Genomic DNA, 17,464 nt, shown 5'->3' on the forward strand with positions numbered 1-17,464 from the left:
AGCTGTCCTGTGTGGGTGCTGGCAACTGAATTCAGGTCCCTTGGAAGAGTAGCCAGCAGTGTGAATTTTATTTGACTTGGTTGTTATGAACAAATGGGGACCTCAGACAGCCCAGGCCGGCTTTAAACTCACTGTGTAACATTAAGCTCCTGCTCCTCTTGCTGGTACTTCCCTAGTGCTGGGATTACAGGCATGTGCCACCAGGGCTGGCACATTTGAATTTTAAATCTTCACATTGATGAAGGGTTCCCAGCACTTGGGAGGCAGAGGCAGGAAGAACTCTTTGAGTTCTAGGCCAGCCAGGGCTACACAGAGAATTACACTGGAATTAGAGAGTTTGTCTGCAACCTTGAGAATGGTGGGAGGACTTTAACTGTAACACAAGAATCACTCACCTCCTTACAACTTCCTTCCATCCTTCTTCCCTCTTTTGCCCACGCTTAGGACTTGCTACTGTTAACTTCCCATTTGGAGAAGAAAGAGGAGATGGACCAGATTTTGTACAAGTTGACAGAGAATTACTGGTCCCTTCATTGACAGTCTCTGACAATCTTTAACAAAGGAGGGAAAGCATATTAATAATGAACAGATGCAGAAAATTAATGACAAAGGTTACAAGTGACATAGCTTATTGTGTAAGACCAATTAAAGAGAACGCATGAGGAATTTGTTCCTACTGCTTTCTCTACTAGTCCACATAGAATAACAAAGAGCCAGTTTTAAGAACAAACAACACACGGGTAAATTTAGGGGAGTAGAACCCTAATGCTGTGAAACTACACATCAATACTTTTTCCTTTTTGTGAGACAGGGTTTTGCAACATTGCTCAGCCTACACTCAAGTCAACATGTAGCACAACCTGGCTTTGAACCTGTGATTCTCTTGCTTCAGCCTCCCAAATGCTGAAATTACAGGTATGTACCACCATGCCCTGATTCATTTACCAATACTTCCCACAAGCTAATTTTAACAATCACAAAAAATTACATAGTAAAAATAATTTATTTTCTCAGCAGAAAATCTAAACAACAGCTTAGTCTTTTTAGCATACAAAAATATTTAATAATTTACTTGTTTCAAAAAAAAAAGATAGATAGATAGACAGAAAATTAGCAACAAGGTGTTTCACATGACACCAGCAAAAGTAGAACTTGGAACTAACTTTATAGAAGCCTTGCCAGAAACGGACTTTCTCTCCTCCTTTGGAAAGGTAACAAGAACAGAAGGCTGCTTCTTGCTGGTCACAGTGGTGGTGACCACAGCTGGCGAATGACTGTCACTCTTCCTGCTGCTGTTGCTGTTACTACTCTCATCACTGCAGCTGGAGATCCTCATGTTGTCACTGTCCCCACTCTCGCTGGTACTGCTGCTCTTGGACTCTCCATTCACCTTCTCTGGCTGACTGTATGAAATTGGTAGTGGATCATCAAATATAATTTGGACATTTTCTGGAGTAATTTTATTTTTCCTGTTTTTCCTCTTTGAACTGGTTGTAGTTATGGTATTATTTCTTTTACCATGGGAACCTGCCAGAGTAGTCCAGGTAGCAGAGATTCCTATGGTAGTGGTGGTAGTGGCACTTGGAGGCTCTGTCAAGACTTCAGGTTCTTCTGTAAAGGTAGCAACAGTGAGTTAGTCATTCACTGATGAGACTGATACAACGGACAATGGTAAGGAGGATTTGGGAACAGCCTGGGAAATATGCACATGAATCATGTATTAAATTTTATAAAATCACTAATTTAAGTACAATAATGCTACTATGGATACATAAAATAATGTAACTTTCTGAGAAAATACTCAAGTAATTATGTCATTACACATAATGTATACATTTACATGTAAACTTTTCAAAAAAAAAAAAAAACAAGGAGAAAGACAAAGCAAATGTACCCAAAAGTTTTAAAAATCAAGAATGGAAGAAAATGTCCATAATCTAAGCCACCTGAAAGGTTGGGGTAGGAGGATGTAGTATGTAAGGCTAGCATGAGCTAAATACAGCAAAAGTATCTCAAAATCAAAGAAAGAACTATAAAGCAATACAAAACCCAAACCCAAACCCAAAATCTAAACAGTGAGGTGGGGAATGAATCAATAAATCAAATAACCACTTGTCACCAGTTGACTGACTGGTATTTAAATAAAAACAAGACATGAGACAGGGTTTTACTATACGGTCAAGGCTAACCTTGACTTTTCAGTAATCGACCTACCTCAGTCTCTGAATGCTAGGATTATAAATATGTGCCACGACATCCAACTTAAAAGTAAAATCTAGTCACGTTTACAATTAGCAGGAGTAGTTGTATTCTGCTTTCTGAAACAGGGTTTTCTGCAGCCTAGTTAGCCTTTGACTGACTCTGTAGCCAGGATGATCGTGAAGTGCTTGCTGACCCTCCTGCTTTCCACTTCCCAAATGCTGGGATTACCATGGTACACCACCATGCCTATCCTAAGCTAATTATTATTATTATTATTATTATTATTATTATTATTATTATTATTATTATTATTATTATTTAGTACAAAGGACCCAGCACATGGTAGGCATATGTTTGCAGAACTACCTGCCTGGCACTCTTTTAAACTCTTGAGACAATGGGACCAAGCCCTAGATTCTGGCCTTGAACTCACTGTATAATTCACATGTCTTGATTTTGCAATCCTTTTACCTCAGCCTACTAAGCAACTGGAATTACAGCTACTAGGCGCAGCTAAGTATATGATTTTGACGGCAGTCTCAAACTGGATGCTTGTCTGGAAAGAAAATACCTTCAACTTTAAGTTTTTCTTTTTCTTGGGCGGCTTGGAGTTCAAAGTTCTCCTTATTTTTGGCTTCAATTTCTTCTAATTTTCTTCTTTGTTCTTCCTTTTTCTTTCTTCTCTTCTCTTTTCGCTTTTCTCTTTTGGCAGCCAAAGCCAGCCTTCGACTTTCTTCCCTTAACTGTTTAAAAACAAAACAAAACAAAACCACAACACTAGAACTTATTTTGAATAAAAGTGGGCATATAATGCCACTTATTACAAAGCAATTAAGAAATCTTAAAATTCAAAGTCGTTGGATTCAACTTATTGCTGGTGCTAGATGATAACTGCAACCACACTTAAGACACTAATTTGTGCAAAGTGGTAGACACAGGTAGGACAGTAACTGTTAGCTCTAGGACATTTGTAAAATATCAAGCTGCAATCAAGTTTTTTTCTTAAATGCAAAAATAGAAGGATCTGGGGCCGGGCGGTGGTGGCGCACGCCTTTAATCCCAGCACTCGGGAGGCAGAGCCAGGTGGATCTCTGTGAGTTCGAGGCCAGCCTGGACTACCAAGTGAGTTCCAGGAAAGGCACAAAGCTACACAGAGAAACTCTGTCTCGAAAAACCAAAAAAAAAAAAAAAAAAAAAAAAAAAAATAGAAGGATCTGGAGAGAGGAATTAGAAGAGGGTAATGAATAGGGATTAGGGAACCACAATTCAAGCACATTATTATTTACATGTATAAAACTGCATGACTTAAAAAAAAAGACAAAATAACAAAAAAGAGGGGTTGAGGATTTAGTTCAGTGGTAGAGCGCTAGAGGCCCTGGGTTTGGGCCTCAACTGGGGGGGTGGGGAGTGGGAATGACGACAAACAAAACAAAACAAAACAAAACTGCACGACTATTTTGTAAATAAAACTTTTTTTTTTTGAAACAGCATCTCACTAAGCAGCCTTGGCTTGGCTATAACTCACTATATGTAGACCAAAAAGGCCTTAAACTCAGAAAGATCCACCTGTTTCTCTGCTTCTTGAGTGTCGGAATTGAAGATATGCGCCACCACACCTAACTTATTTTTAAGCTAGATATGACTGATTATGTATACTCTAATGTCAACATTCAGCAGGCTGAGGTAGTAAGATCTTGAATTCAAGGATTGCTGAGGTTACACAGTGAGTCCGATGCTGATATAGGCTACACTGCAAGTGCTGTCTCAAAAGAAAAGCCTAGGAGATAGCTCAGTGACGGAATACTCACCTACCATGCACAAGGCCCCAAATTCAATCCCTATTATCATAAAAAACTAAAGAAAAGCTTATCTTATTTTAATGAGTAAATGATAAAGACACATGATTTCTATAATCATTTATAATTTTTAAATTAGGGTTGGAGAAAGTTCAGTGGGTGAGAGCTTTTACTGCTCTGGCAAAAGACCTGAAATTTGTTCCAAGGACCCTTGTTTGGTGGTTCAATCACCTCTAACTTGAGCTCCAGGGGGATCCAACACCTTCAGCCTCCCCAGATACTAACACACAGGCACACCCCCCACATGTACAGATAGTCTTGTTTTCTGCCCATAAGCATTCTCATTTTTGAAAACAATGGCACTTAGTATATAAAAGAAAAAAAGTTGCAGTATCCTACTAGTGAGACTGAGGCAAAACAGAAAGGGAGATTTTGTTTGTTTGTTTTTTCGAGACAGGGTTTCTCTGGGTAGCTTTGCGCCTTTCCTGAACTCACAAAGATCCGCCTGCCTCTGCCTCCCGAGTGCTGGGATTAAAGGCGTGCGCCACCACCGCCCGGCTTTTTTTTTTTTTTGTTTTTTCGAGACAGGGTTTCTGTGTAGTTTTGGTGCCTGTCCTGGAACTAGCTCTGTAGACTAGGCTAGCCTCAAACTCACAGAGATCCGCCTGTCTCTGCCTCCCAAGTGCCGGGATTAAAGGCATGCACTACCACTGCCCGGCCAGGAAAGTAAATCTTAAAAACTAAACAGGTGAATAGCAGAATTTAGACCTCAAACTAATTATTTTCCTGCTACAATGACTATCTCTGAGACAGCCTGGTTATAAGGTAGTGAGGATGAGCTGTTGAAAGGGAGAGCACAGAAAAGAGCCAGAGACTGCCCAAGTAGTTTACTGTTTAAACAAGAAACATGTAAGGTAAGTTTGTCACTTAAAACAAACAACTTGATGAACAAGTTAGCATGTCTGTAATTCTGAGACAGTGGAGGCTGAATCAGGATAATCTATAGTTTGAAATCAGTCTAGGATACATATATACTAAGTTCAAGGCTGGCCTGGGATCAACACCTTGTCTTAGAAACAAAAACAAAACCATCAACCGCCTAATTACTCCAAATCCAAAACATACACATCAAATGCTCTGAGTGACTGTGTTTCACTAGTCAATTGTGCCTTGCAGTAGATGTGGTATCTCTGATAAATTTATTGGTAATAAACTCTAGGGCTGTGGTTGAGGATTAAGAGAACTTTAACTGAAATAACACTAAATTCTAGATAGAATGTATGCTTCCTTTCAGATCCACATGATCCCTGTAATAAAATTTTATTAAGATTACAAAAAACAATGTCTACTGCCCGTGTGGTACTTGAAATCAAATTTGGTGAAGTGCTTGATCACTATGATAAACAATGCACATTGACAGAGAACAAAGTTAAACATCATGGACAGACTAAGTTTAGAGAACAGACAGCAAATGATAAAGGATGGTCTCCATGTACCAATGCTACCATTACCTTTTCCAGGTCCAGTTCTTCCAGCAGTATGCTGGCATTCTTATTTGCTTCAGCAGCCTGTCTGTCTTTGGCTTGTACTATTGACTCCATGCAAAGATGACACTTCTTCAGCATCTCCTGCAATGAAAAATTGGAGACATTTCCAGCCTTAAAGGACAATTCACATTTAGTCGATTCCTAAAAACATGACCTTCATTACAGTACTTAAAAATGAACATTAGGCCGGGGATGGGGGTGAGGGTTGTTGGGGAGGGAGAGATGTGTAGATATCAAACTATACATGTCCAAAACAACCACAAGAAAGAGTTTCCCATTTTCAAAATACACACCCAGAAACTAACTTAGTCCTATATTTTGAGTTTAAAAAAAAAAAAATCAAACAAATTACATATGTACATAGTATACAGTGTACATAAATACATGTAAGCAAGCCACTCATGAATAATATAAAATCTAAAAAAAAAAAAAAAATACAACAATGATAATTTTTCCCACAAATGGGGTCAATGTAAACAACAAACAGATGTAAAGCATGTACAGGAGCATTAACTTAGTGATTTCATTCTCAAAACAAACTTAACAACAACAAAGGAACATTCCTCATATTACTATCAGTAAAAACATTTCAGGCATGGCGCCGGACACCTTAATTCCAGCACTCAGGAGGCAGAGGCAGGCAGATCTCTAAGTTTGAGGACAGCCAGGAATATACAGAGAAACTCTGTCTTGAAAAACAAAAAAACAAACAAAATTTCCAAAATATCTATTTAATCCAGGTGTGGTAGTGCAATGCCTTTAATCCCAGCACTCAGGAGGCAAAGGCAGGCAGATTTCTGAGTTCAAGACCAGCCCAGTGTACAGAGTGAGTTACAGAACATTAAGTCCTATACAGAGAAACCCTGTCTTGAAAATCCAAAATAAAACAAAATAAATTTTAGTTTATCTCAACTCCCAACAAAAAAACCTAATATTCAATAATGTGAACTGCCATACCCCAACTTCTTGGTATTCAAGGCTTCAAGGTATTCTTGTTCTCAGAATACATTACAAATCTAGGTAAATCCTTTAAAAGTTCATAAATATTATAGAAACGAAACTGCTATATAGTATATTTTATTGCTCACAATGAGTTTACTGGCACGAAAGCTGTATTAACCAAAAGTAATTCCAGCTCATACATAAGGTGAATTTAAATAATACGTTACCTTATCAGTGATGGTTGCTATATACCGCATGCATTCAGAATCTGATGGAAATTGATTGACTTCTTTGACCAAGTAGCGTACTACCTTCACATGACCCTAAAAACAGATATCACTGTCAGATCAATCAAAAACATACACCAACAGAGTTCAATAAATCTATACACTGTCTGAAAGAACATTAACACTAGTTAATATTACTGGCACAAAGTAAAGCCCTGAGTATTTATACTGAAAGGAAAAGCAGAGCTTTTTCTTCTAACGAGTTACAACTACATTGTTCATTTCACCTTCTCACAAAATACAGAACAATGTGTCCTAAAGTTCTAAATAAATGAATAAGTATCAACATGAAGAAAAGTGAGAGAGACATCCAATGAGAAAATAGTTTACAAACGTCAACCTTTTCTCTGCTCTCATTCGTTTTTTAATTCTAAGTAGTAAAAGTAAAAATAATTGCCAGGCTTGGTGTCACATGCCTCTAATCCCCAGCAGAGAGGCAGGGGGACCACTCTGAGTTCAAGGCCAGTCTGGCTAGCATATCAAGTCTAGGACAGCCAGGACTACAGAGTATGCCACTGCCTCAAAAAAGAAAAGAAAAGAAAAAAAAAAAACAGAAAAGAAAAGAAAAAGGTAAAAACTATTTCCAAAGAGGTGATGGCTCATACCTATAATCCCAGTACAAAAGGTCCAAGATAGCCTAGACTACACAGAGAGAAACCACATACACACAATCAAACACACACACAACGGTTGTTTATACTTATGATTACGAGCTGCTATCCTTTTAGATAATAGGGATAGACAGTAGTTAAGTCTTTGTATAGAAGTTTGCACATGTATGTATATATGTGCATACTTCTATACACACGTGCATGTATTTCTGTCATGCGTGGATTCAGTTATCTTCTTCCACCTCTATGTGGGGTTGGGGAACCAAACTCAAGTTGCCAGTCTTGCATGGCAAGTACCTTTACCTGCTAAGCCATTTTGCCCAAGCTGCCTTTGAGGTATTTCCTTATCTCCCCTCTTTTTTGAGACAGCATCTCATTTTGTAGTCCTGACTGTTTTGGAAGTCACTACAGATAGACCAGTCTGCCTTCTAGCTTAACTCTGCAAGCTTCTTTCTCCTCAATGCTGAAATTAAGGTACTCACTATGTTGAGGCCAGTATTGAACATATTCTGTGAGGCACTACCCCAGCCTCCAAAATGCTGGAATTACAGGTGTGAGAAAATTGGGCTCTTTACCTTTAATCTGTATTTATCTGTTTTATCTTTTAAAGGCTTTAAATGAATACTTACAGTCTGTAAAAAATACCTCTATGCCACAACTCATATAGCACCCTCCCCATTAGCATTCATTTAAAAGAAAGAAAGAGGGAGAGAAGGAATATAGGTAGGCAAGCTGTTGGACTTGGTAATCTATGCCTGTAACTCTGGTACTTGTAAAAAACAAACATACAAAAAAATGACAAAAATAAGAAAGAACTGCAGGAGGATTATAGAACTTCTAAAACCTCTATATGAAATCTAACAAAATGGGAACAGCTTGGGAAGGCAAGATTTAAACTACCCAAAATACGAATAACTAGAAAAAAAAGGAGGAGGGACATGAGCATTCTAGTTGATGACAGAGGTAAGCAGATAGGAGGTAAGACAAAGATCAAGCAACAACATGACTCTTCCATTAGGGATTCACAATGGAAGGTGAGATCTACAGACAGTATATTGTGGTGGCTTTGAAGAGCAAACCAGTCAAGAGAATACTAACACAGTGGAGTGTGGCCATATATTGTGTACCCTAATAAACTTATGTGAGACAGAGCCAGTCACTAGATTAGATACAGAGGCCAGACAGTGGTGGCACACACCCTTAATCCTATCACTTGAAAGGCAGAGATGCTCTGGATCTCAGTGAGTTCACACTGGGAACAGAGTCAGATAGTGGTGGCACACGCCTTTAATCCTATCACTTGAAAGGCAGAGATGCTCTGGATCTCAGTGAGTTCACACTGGGAACAGAGTCAGACAGTGGTGGCACACGCCTTTAATCCTATCACTTGAAAGGCAGAGATGCTCTGGATCTCAGTGAGTTCACACTGGGAACAGAGTCAGACAGTGGTGGCACACGCCTTTAATCCTATCACTTGAAAGGCAGAGATGCTCTGGATCTCAGTGAGTTCACACTGGGAACAGAGTCAGATAGTGGTGGCACAGGCCTTTAATCCTATCACTTGAAAGGCAGAGATGCTCTGGATCTCAGTGAGTTCACACTGGGAACAGAGTCAGACAGTGGTGGCACAGGCCTTTAATCCTATCACTTGAAAGGCAGAGATGCTCTGGATCTCAGTGAGTTCACACTGGGAACAGAGTCAGACAGTGGTGGCACAGGCCTTTAATCCTATCACTTGAAAGGCAGAGATGCTCTGGATCTCAGTGAGTTCACACTGGGAACAGAGTCAGACAGTGGTGGCACACGCCTTTAATCCCAGGAAGCGACATGGCTGGGCAGAGAACAAAATATAAAGCGTGAGGAGACAGGAACTAAGCAGCAGTTCAACTGAGACCTTCAAGTGTCAGGACTCAGAGATGTTCAGTCTGAGGATTCGTGGAAACAGGATCGGCTGAGGAGTTAGTGAGGTAAGGTTGGCTGTGCCTTGTTCTGCTTCTCTGACCTTTCAGCATTCACCCCAATATCTGGCTCCGGGTTCTTTCTATAAGACCGTTTACAATTCGTGTTACAGTGGAGAGGGAAGGAAGGTTGACTTGATGATTCAGCCAACATGCTTAGAGAAGATGACACTAGGAAAGAGTAGATCTGAATTCGAAAGGGAAAAAGGAAGTGGCTGTGTAGTCCATAAGAATCAGCAAAGTGGCCGGGCCACGGTGGTGCATGCCTTTAATCCCAGCACTCGGGAGGCAGAGGCAGGTGGATCTCTGTGAGTTCGAGGTCAGCCTTGGGTACAGAGTGAGATCCAGGACAGGCACCAAAACTACACAGAGCAGAGAAACCCTGTCTCGAAAAACCGAAAAATTAAAAAAAACAAAAAAACCTCCCAGCAATGTGAAGTAAAAAACAAGAGTCAGTAACTGGGAGTGCTGGGAGTGGTGGTATATACCTTTAGTTCCAGCACAGGAAGACCCTGTCTGGGGGAGGGGGAGCAGAAGAGAATGAAAAGGAAAAAAAAAAAAAAGCTAAACCCCAATCATCATCAATGACAAAATAAGATCAAGAATCAGAAAGAATGAGAGAAAGATGATGTCTTGTAACTTATATACTAAAAATAGTCCATGCTTTAGTATCTACAAAGTACTTTTATGAATGCTAGGTTTTTGTGGTGTTAAAATTAAGTCCACTGCATCATGCACACCAGACAAGTACTCTCTTGTTAAGCTATATCCCGAATAAGGGATTTTTTTAAAGTAATACAATCTAAAATGCTTCAAATCAGTTTTTAAAAATACTATTTATATAGATGTGTCTCCACCAGAAAGGCTTAAGCAAGAGTGTCTAAAGTTCAAGCCCTATCTTAAACTCTATTTTTTTAAATTATTTTTTATTTTTATTTATTTTGCCTGCATGCATGTCTATGTGAGGGTATCAGATCTTGGAGTTACAGACAGTTGTTAGCTGCCATGTGGGTGCTGGGAATTGAACCCAGGTCCTCCAGAAGAGCAGTCCACTGAGCCATCTCTCCAGCTCCCCAAGCCCTATCTTATATAGTAAGATTCAAGCCAGCTTAGGCCAAAAAATTCTATCTTAAAGTAAACAAATGTAGTTCCTGAAATAATGATCTTGTTTTTCTAAGAAACAAATTGGGCTAAAACCACATTATCAGTGGTATATTTTAAAGCAAATGATTTCATCAAAACACACACAGCTCTGTGTAACAGCACTACACAGAGAAAACGCTGCTACTATTGATAGTGAGGTTTTCATTGTTTTTCCCCCCTAATATTTAAAACCAACAATTAAGGCCATGCTCACTGTGTACACTTTTAGTCCTAGTACTCTAGAGGCAGAGGCAAGCCTATGAGTTCAAGGCCAACCTGGTATAAGAGCCAGTCAAAGCTACATAGTGAGATCCTGTCTCAAAGCCAAACTAAAATACAAGACAAAACACTGAAACCAAGCAACAACCAAACAACCCCAATAAACAAATAAATGAAATCAATGATAAAATAAAACTTAAGTTTATTTTACAATGGTAATGTAAAAAAGCATCTAAATATTAATATTATAACTAGATTTTGAATGTGCAACTTAGAATATCTGTGGCAGTTTGAATGTAATTGGTCCCCATAAACCCATAGGGAGTGGCACTATTAGGAGGTGTGGCCTTGTTAGAGAAGTGTGTCACCTTGGAGATGGGCTTTGAGGTTTCATATATGCTCAAGCCATACCCAGTGTCACAGTTCACTTCCTGTTGCCTGCAGATAAAGATGCAGAATTCTCAGCTCCTCCTCCCAGCACCATGTCTGCCTGCATGCCATCATGTTCCACCACGATGATTATGGACTAAACCTCTGAACTGTAAGCAAGCCAATTAAATGTTTTCCTTTATAAGAGTTGCCATGGTCACGTTGTCTCTTCACAGCAATAGAAACCCTAAGAAACTCTCTGTTTTACTTATTACTAAGTATGCATATACCCATGACTTACGAATGTGGGTGCCTATGTCAGGGCATGCATGTAGAGGTTAGAGGACAACTTTGTGGAGTTGGTTCTCTTTTTACCATTATGTAAGTTCCAGGATTCACTCGCAAGTTGCCAGGCTTGCATGTCAGGCATCTTTACCCACTGGGTCATGTGGCTGGCCAGCCTAGATTATCTTCTTACAAGTATCCTTAGTTTTGATGTCCAGTATAAATCACATTCACAGCATTTCTGAAATACTAGACCTATTTGGTTTGCCAGTAGAGCATTTCATTTGCACATACTATTACTGCTTTCATCAAAGCTATTACATCATAAAAATAAGTCTAGAACAATCACTATCCAAGCTCTCCCTAGCACAGCCCACCATGAGCAATGCAAGTGAATGAGGATGAGATGTGCTACCTTTCTAAATGCAGCCATGAGAGGTGTTATCTTGCGGTTATCTGCTGCATCTACATCTGCACCTGCTTGCACCAATAGCTGAACCACATCTAGGTGTCCACCATTTGCTGCTAGCCACAGCGGAGTGTTCCCCTTCTTGTTACGCACATCGATATGAGCTCCCCTGGAAATGAATGACAGACAGCACTTTCTTACATGAGATGGAATGATAGGGATAGCAGTAAAAAAAAAAAAAAAAAAAAAAAAAAAATCAACTGTGAAAATTTAAAGAGGAAAATAAATACTCAAGGATGAATGGATTTTTTTTAAGAATTGTATTACAGAGAATTTCTAACTATCAAATTAAATATCCATATGTTCAATATATGCTTCCCTTATTTTAAAAATGACTATATAACCCTGAATTCTGCAAATAAATAAATAGTATCTTGGAGACAAACAGTATCCTATGAGGCAATACCCATCTCAGATTATTTGTATCCATGTATTTACAGTACATAGAGGAAAAAACAAAACGAAACAACTTTAGGGTCCTGCTAACATCAAGGCAGGTAAGACTCATGGTACTGTTAATAACAGTTAAGAGTACTCAGAACCAAATATGTAGGGTGTCACACAAAGGTCTTTAAGATTTTATTTTATTTATTAAGATAGGGTCTCTACATAACCCTGGCTGTCCTGGAATTCACAATGTAGACCAGGCCAGCCTCTAAATCAGAGAGATCCACCTGCCTCTGTCTCCCAAGAGCTGGGATTAACGGTGTGTGCCACTATAGCTAGCTGGTCTTTGACAAGCATTTTTCTTGAAATCTGGCAGGAAGCTTCTAGCAACTCCCCTTCACCCTGTCTGATACTAAATAGTTACTGTCAACTAAAGCAATGTAAGAGTGAGGAAAACGTTAAGTTACAGAAATAATTACATTTGATTGTTTACATAGTGACACTGCCCAGAGAACGCTAACACTTACATAGGATACGTTCATAACATACCTGCCAATGAGAAGTTCACAAAATTTATAATGCCCTTTATCTGCGGCTATGGTTAAAGCTGTATCTCTTGAGGAGGGCACTGGCGGGGCATTAACATCAGCACCTTTATCCAAAAGAACTCGGCCCACCTCTGCATACCCACCAGAGGCCGCTTCCATTAGTGGTGTGAGGCCAGTCTAGGTTTAATGGAAAATAAATAAATGAAAAAAAAAAAAAACAATAAAAAAAAAAAAAACTATGGAAGAGACCAGAAATAGCCAAAATGTTAACAATCTGAGGGAGCAACATGATATAGTTTCTACAGATTCATAAATTTGTGCTGACAGTTGTTTGAGTTACATTTAATTAAAAATTAATTTTACCTAAAATCAGTATGGGAAAAAGGATTGAAATAAGATCCAAGTCCAGTGATATGAATTCCACTACATGTTTCCTGTCCTTTCAAAATTGCATTGTTTTCAGCTAATTAACCTATCAATAATGCCAATAAAAATATATGCCCAAGTATTTTCATAAGTGGTAAAGAATTTTAACTATATATAGTAGACTAATGTAATAAAGTAATAAAACTATAACTTCTATAATAAACCTGTTTTTCCACTTCTAAAATGATTTCTCAGGTATTTTGTCATCATAACAAAGAGCTGAGAAATGATAAGTTCCAGCATCTTTCTTACCTTAGCTCTGTGTTCAACGTTTGCTTTTCTATCAAGCAAAAGACTAACCACTTCAGTTCTTCCTTGGAAGCAGGCTAAGGTAAGGGCAGTGTTCCGATTGGTTTCTATTTGAGCATTTATGTCAGAGCCCATGTCTAAGAGGAGCTTAACTGCAGCTGTGTGCCCGTTCATAGCTGCTAACATCAGTGGAGAAATGCCCAATTTGCTACCAGTTCTGGGGGTGAAAATATGGGGAACAAAAGCAAACATAACTTATCACAGCAGAGATACAGCAATGATTAAAAGAGACTTTGAATATAAAATTCTCTCTGTTTTTTGAGAAAAGAGTATCCTGTAGTCCAGGCTTGCTTCTAACTGGCTATGGTGGCTAAGAATGATCCTGAATTCATGATCAACCTCCCAAGCACTTCAATTATAGCAGTGGACCACCTACCAAGTCTGGCTAAAACTCTTTGCTTCTGTAGGATTATTTAAAATTTTAACTACATTTCTCAAACCTTGAATCTTTTGAGATACTACTAAAACTTTCTTAGAGACCTACAACAAGCTAGGGTGTGAATTCTCCATCCTATGATGAAGCAAATATTTGACAATTTAATAAACACTAAGAAAGATATTGCCATTAGTTCCCTAAGAAACAGTAGTTTGCATTTTTCAGTTACATAAAACATTTTAAATTCTTGAATAACTTCAAGTTTTTAAATTTAAACTTAAAAAAATTTTTCTAACACTAAAATAACATTTCCAAGTAACTACAGCACAATATTCTTAATAACATGTCTACAGACAAAGAGTAAAACTTGCCTCGAATTGATCTCAGCTCCTGCATTTAGCAGTATTTTGATGATGTTCACATAGCCACCAGAAGCAGCCAGGCTTAGAGGTGTGTAATCAGAAACATTCCTGTGTTCTTTATTTGCACCCCGAGCTAACAACAACTCCACCACCTGGTAGGAAAAAAAAAGGTAAGAAATATGCTTTCTAAAGCCAAGACAATTTCAAAGGTGTATTTCTGATTTTTTTCTGGTATGTAACAAAATGAGAAAGTTCTTTCATCTTTACAGCCTTAGACAATAAAGTTCTTTTAAGTCAACAGAGAGCTCTCAAGCTGAAAAAAAAAAAAGCTTAGAAATCTAATGAATGTTCACAGAAGATTCAGACCTCAGATGTTGTGGCAGGCTATTTAGAAATGAATTTTTTTTTATCACTTTTACCATATAGTTACAAAGGAAAGCATTAGATAAGATTTATTTTATATGTACATATGAATGCATTAAAATTTTATTTTTTTATTTTTATTAAGAAAAATTTTCCACCCATTTTACACACCAATCAAAGATCTCCCTCTTCTCTCCTCCCATCCTACCTCCATTCCTCCCCACAAGAAGGCAAAGCCTCCCATGGGGAGACACATCCAGTAGAGGCAAGTCCAAGCCCCTTTCCCTGCCTCAAGGCTGCTGGAGGTGTCCCATCATAAGTAGTGGGCTCAAAAAAAGCCTGCTCATGCACCAGAGAGAGATTCTGATTCTACTGCCAAGGGCCCCCCAAGCAGATCAGGCTACACAACTGTCTCATCATGAATGCATTAAAATTTTAAAATCTTCAATCACCACCCTCCCCCAGACAGGGTCTCAAATATGCAAATAAGGCTGGTGGCAAACTCCAAGATCTGACTGCCTCCCCTCCCAAGGCACTGGGATTAATGGTGTGTGCCACAACATCTGGCAATCAGTATTTTTTTGCTATTAAACTAACAGAAGAGTTGAAATTTTTTCCCCATGTTTTGACTACCTTAACAACCTTAATAATATTTTGTGCCTGTGGGCACAGCATTAAATCTTACCTGATAATAGAATCTTGGGTGCCTAACTTTTTAAGACACTATCAGACTGATCCGAAGAACAGCTGTACTAGTTATACCTCACCAACAATGCAGGAGTTCTGGCTGATTCTACTTCTGGGTCTCAAGACCATTTCTCTGAGAGCTAAATTACTGCGCACTAAGTGCTTCTTGGCCATTCAGAGACAAACCAGTTAAAACTCCTTATTTGTTTAGATAAAGCTATAGATTACTTCATTAAAGCTAGCCAGACTAAGTGGCTTTACTTTTTAATCTATTGTACATCTGTATGCACGCAGGCCCATATGGAATGCGGTGGGAAGGTAGAGGACTACGTTCACAAGTTGGCTATCATCATCCACCTCACCAAGGCAGGGTCTCTTGTGTACTTTGACACAAGGAACCACCTACTTTACTTGTTTTTTTCTTCTTCTTACATTTATTAATTAGCATGTGTGTAGAAAAATCAAAGTCAGCCTGTCAGGCTGGGTGGCACAATTATCTCTACATGCTGGGCCATCTGTTGGCCTATTTTGTATTGTTTTGTTGAATGGCAGTGTCTTACTATACAGCCATGACTGACCTTGATATAAACCAAGCTTGCAACAAAATCCTTCTGCCTTTGACTCCCAAGTACAGGGGGCATAGGCACAAGCCAGTAACAGGCATGAGCTAGCATATCTGTTTTAAATGGCTTGAGTATTTTATAGCATCTGTCACATAATAAAGTAAAAATAAATGCTTACAAATTTCCTTTTTTTTTCTAAATTTTATTATGTAATTTTATGTTGAATTGATTTTCCCAATCAGACCAATTATTTCTCAATACCTGTTTTAATGACACCAAATGAAAGCAATGTGTTTATAGGTAAAGTTTTGTAGTAGAAAGGAAAATCTTAAGTTGTCACGGCTTGGTTAGTTTCTTGTGGTGTTAAGGATGATGAAACCCTTAAAATATGCTCGACAATCATATTTACGAATGACTATTATCTCCAGCCCACCTATTTTATTTGAGTTATGAATAACTCACAAAAGTGGGACTTAGTGTTTTTAAATAAGAATGTTACTTTATTTCTTTGATTTAAAACTAAAATATTTGTGAATGTGTGAAAGAAGTATTTCAAGCTAAATCACGATTAGGATTTTTTTTTTTTAAGATTTATTTATTATGTATACAATGCTCTGCCTGCATGCATGCCTGCAGGCCAGAAGAGGGCGCCAGCTCTCATTACAGATGGTTGTGAGCCACCATGTGGTTGCTGGGAATTGAACTCAGGACCTCTGGAAGAGCAGCCAGTGCTCTTAACCTTTGAGCCATCTCTCCAGCCCCATAATTAGGAATTTAAAACTGTATTTCTCAAAATTTCTGTCATCAAGTTTTAATCTGGAATCAGTAGGAATCTAATGTGGTGATTTTAATAGAATGGTCCCCAACAGGCTCATATATTTGAATGCTTGGCCATGATGGAGCGGTTGTTATTTGAGAGGGATTAGGAGGTATGGCCTTGTTGGAGAAAGTGTGTCCCTGGGGGTGGGCTTTGAGGTTTCAGAAGCCCAGAATCTCTCTTTCTTCTTGCTGCCTCTCAAGTGCCTCTAGCACTAGGTCTACCTGCATGCCATTATGTTCCTGCTGTGACCATAATGAACTAAATTTATGAAACTGTAAGCAAGCCTACAATTAAATGCTTTCTTTTATAAGAGCTGCTGTGGTCATGATGTCTCTTCACAGCAATAGAACAGTGATTAAGAAAAGTTTTTTTTTTTTTTTTTTTTTTTTGAGGGCACTGTCTCCCTGGCTAGACTGGAGCTCTCTATGAAGAACAAGCTGGTCTCCAACTAAGAGAGAGATCCGTCTGCCTCTGCCTACAGAATGCAGAGATTAAAAGCATGGTTAACTAACACACCCTGCTAATTTTTTAAGACCCTCTCCACCTCCATTGTGAATTACAAATGAAACCCAGAAGGAAGGAGCAATACACCAGAACAGGGGCTGTGCTATCATCACAAGCATGAACCTTTGTATATACTCTATTAGCAAGGGAAAAAAGCCATAGAAGTAGCCTAAATAAAAAGCTACCAAAAAAAAAAAAAAAAAACAAAACAACACTCCATGTGTGTATCATGCTTTATTTTTAATCTATAATACAAAAGAGTACTACCTTTTATGTATTTGTGCCATTTTA

At 38.7% G+C, this 17,464-nt stretch overlaps 1 protein-coding gene across 1 annotated transcript in view; it reads right to left on the reverse strand.

The window, feature by feature from the left end:
* Ankrd17 (ankyrin repeat domain 17) overlaps positions 1-17,464 on the reverse strand; it is a 135,248-nt gene that overhangs the window by 17,166 nt on the left and 100,618 nt on the right. The window contains 9 exon segments of the mRNA XM_052735342.1: positions 396-551; positions 1,164-1,611; positions 2,774-2,945; positions 5,510-5,626; positions 6,715-6,810; positions 11,775-11,937; positions 12,765-12,940; positions 13,442-13,655; positions 14,246-14,388. Of these exon segments, the coding sequence (XP_052591302.1) occupies positions 396-551; positions 1,164-1,611; positions 2,774-2,945; positions 5,510-5,626; positions 6,715-6,810; positions 11,775-11,937; positions 12,765-12,940; positions 13,442-13,655; positions 14,246-14,388 (1,685 nt within the window).

This window comes from Peromyscus californicus, unplaced genomic scaffold, assembly GCF_007827085.1.
Source record: "Peromyscus californicus insignis strain IS unplaced genomic scaffold, ASM782708v3 Scaffold_13__1_contigs__length_99412109, whole genome shotgun sequence".
NCBI classification, from domain to species: domain Eukaryota; kingdom Metazoa; phylum Chordata; class Mammalia; order Rodentia; family Cricetidae; genus Peromyscus; species Peromyscus californicus.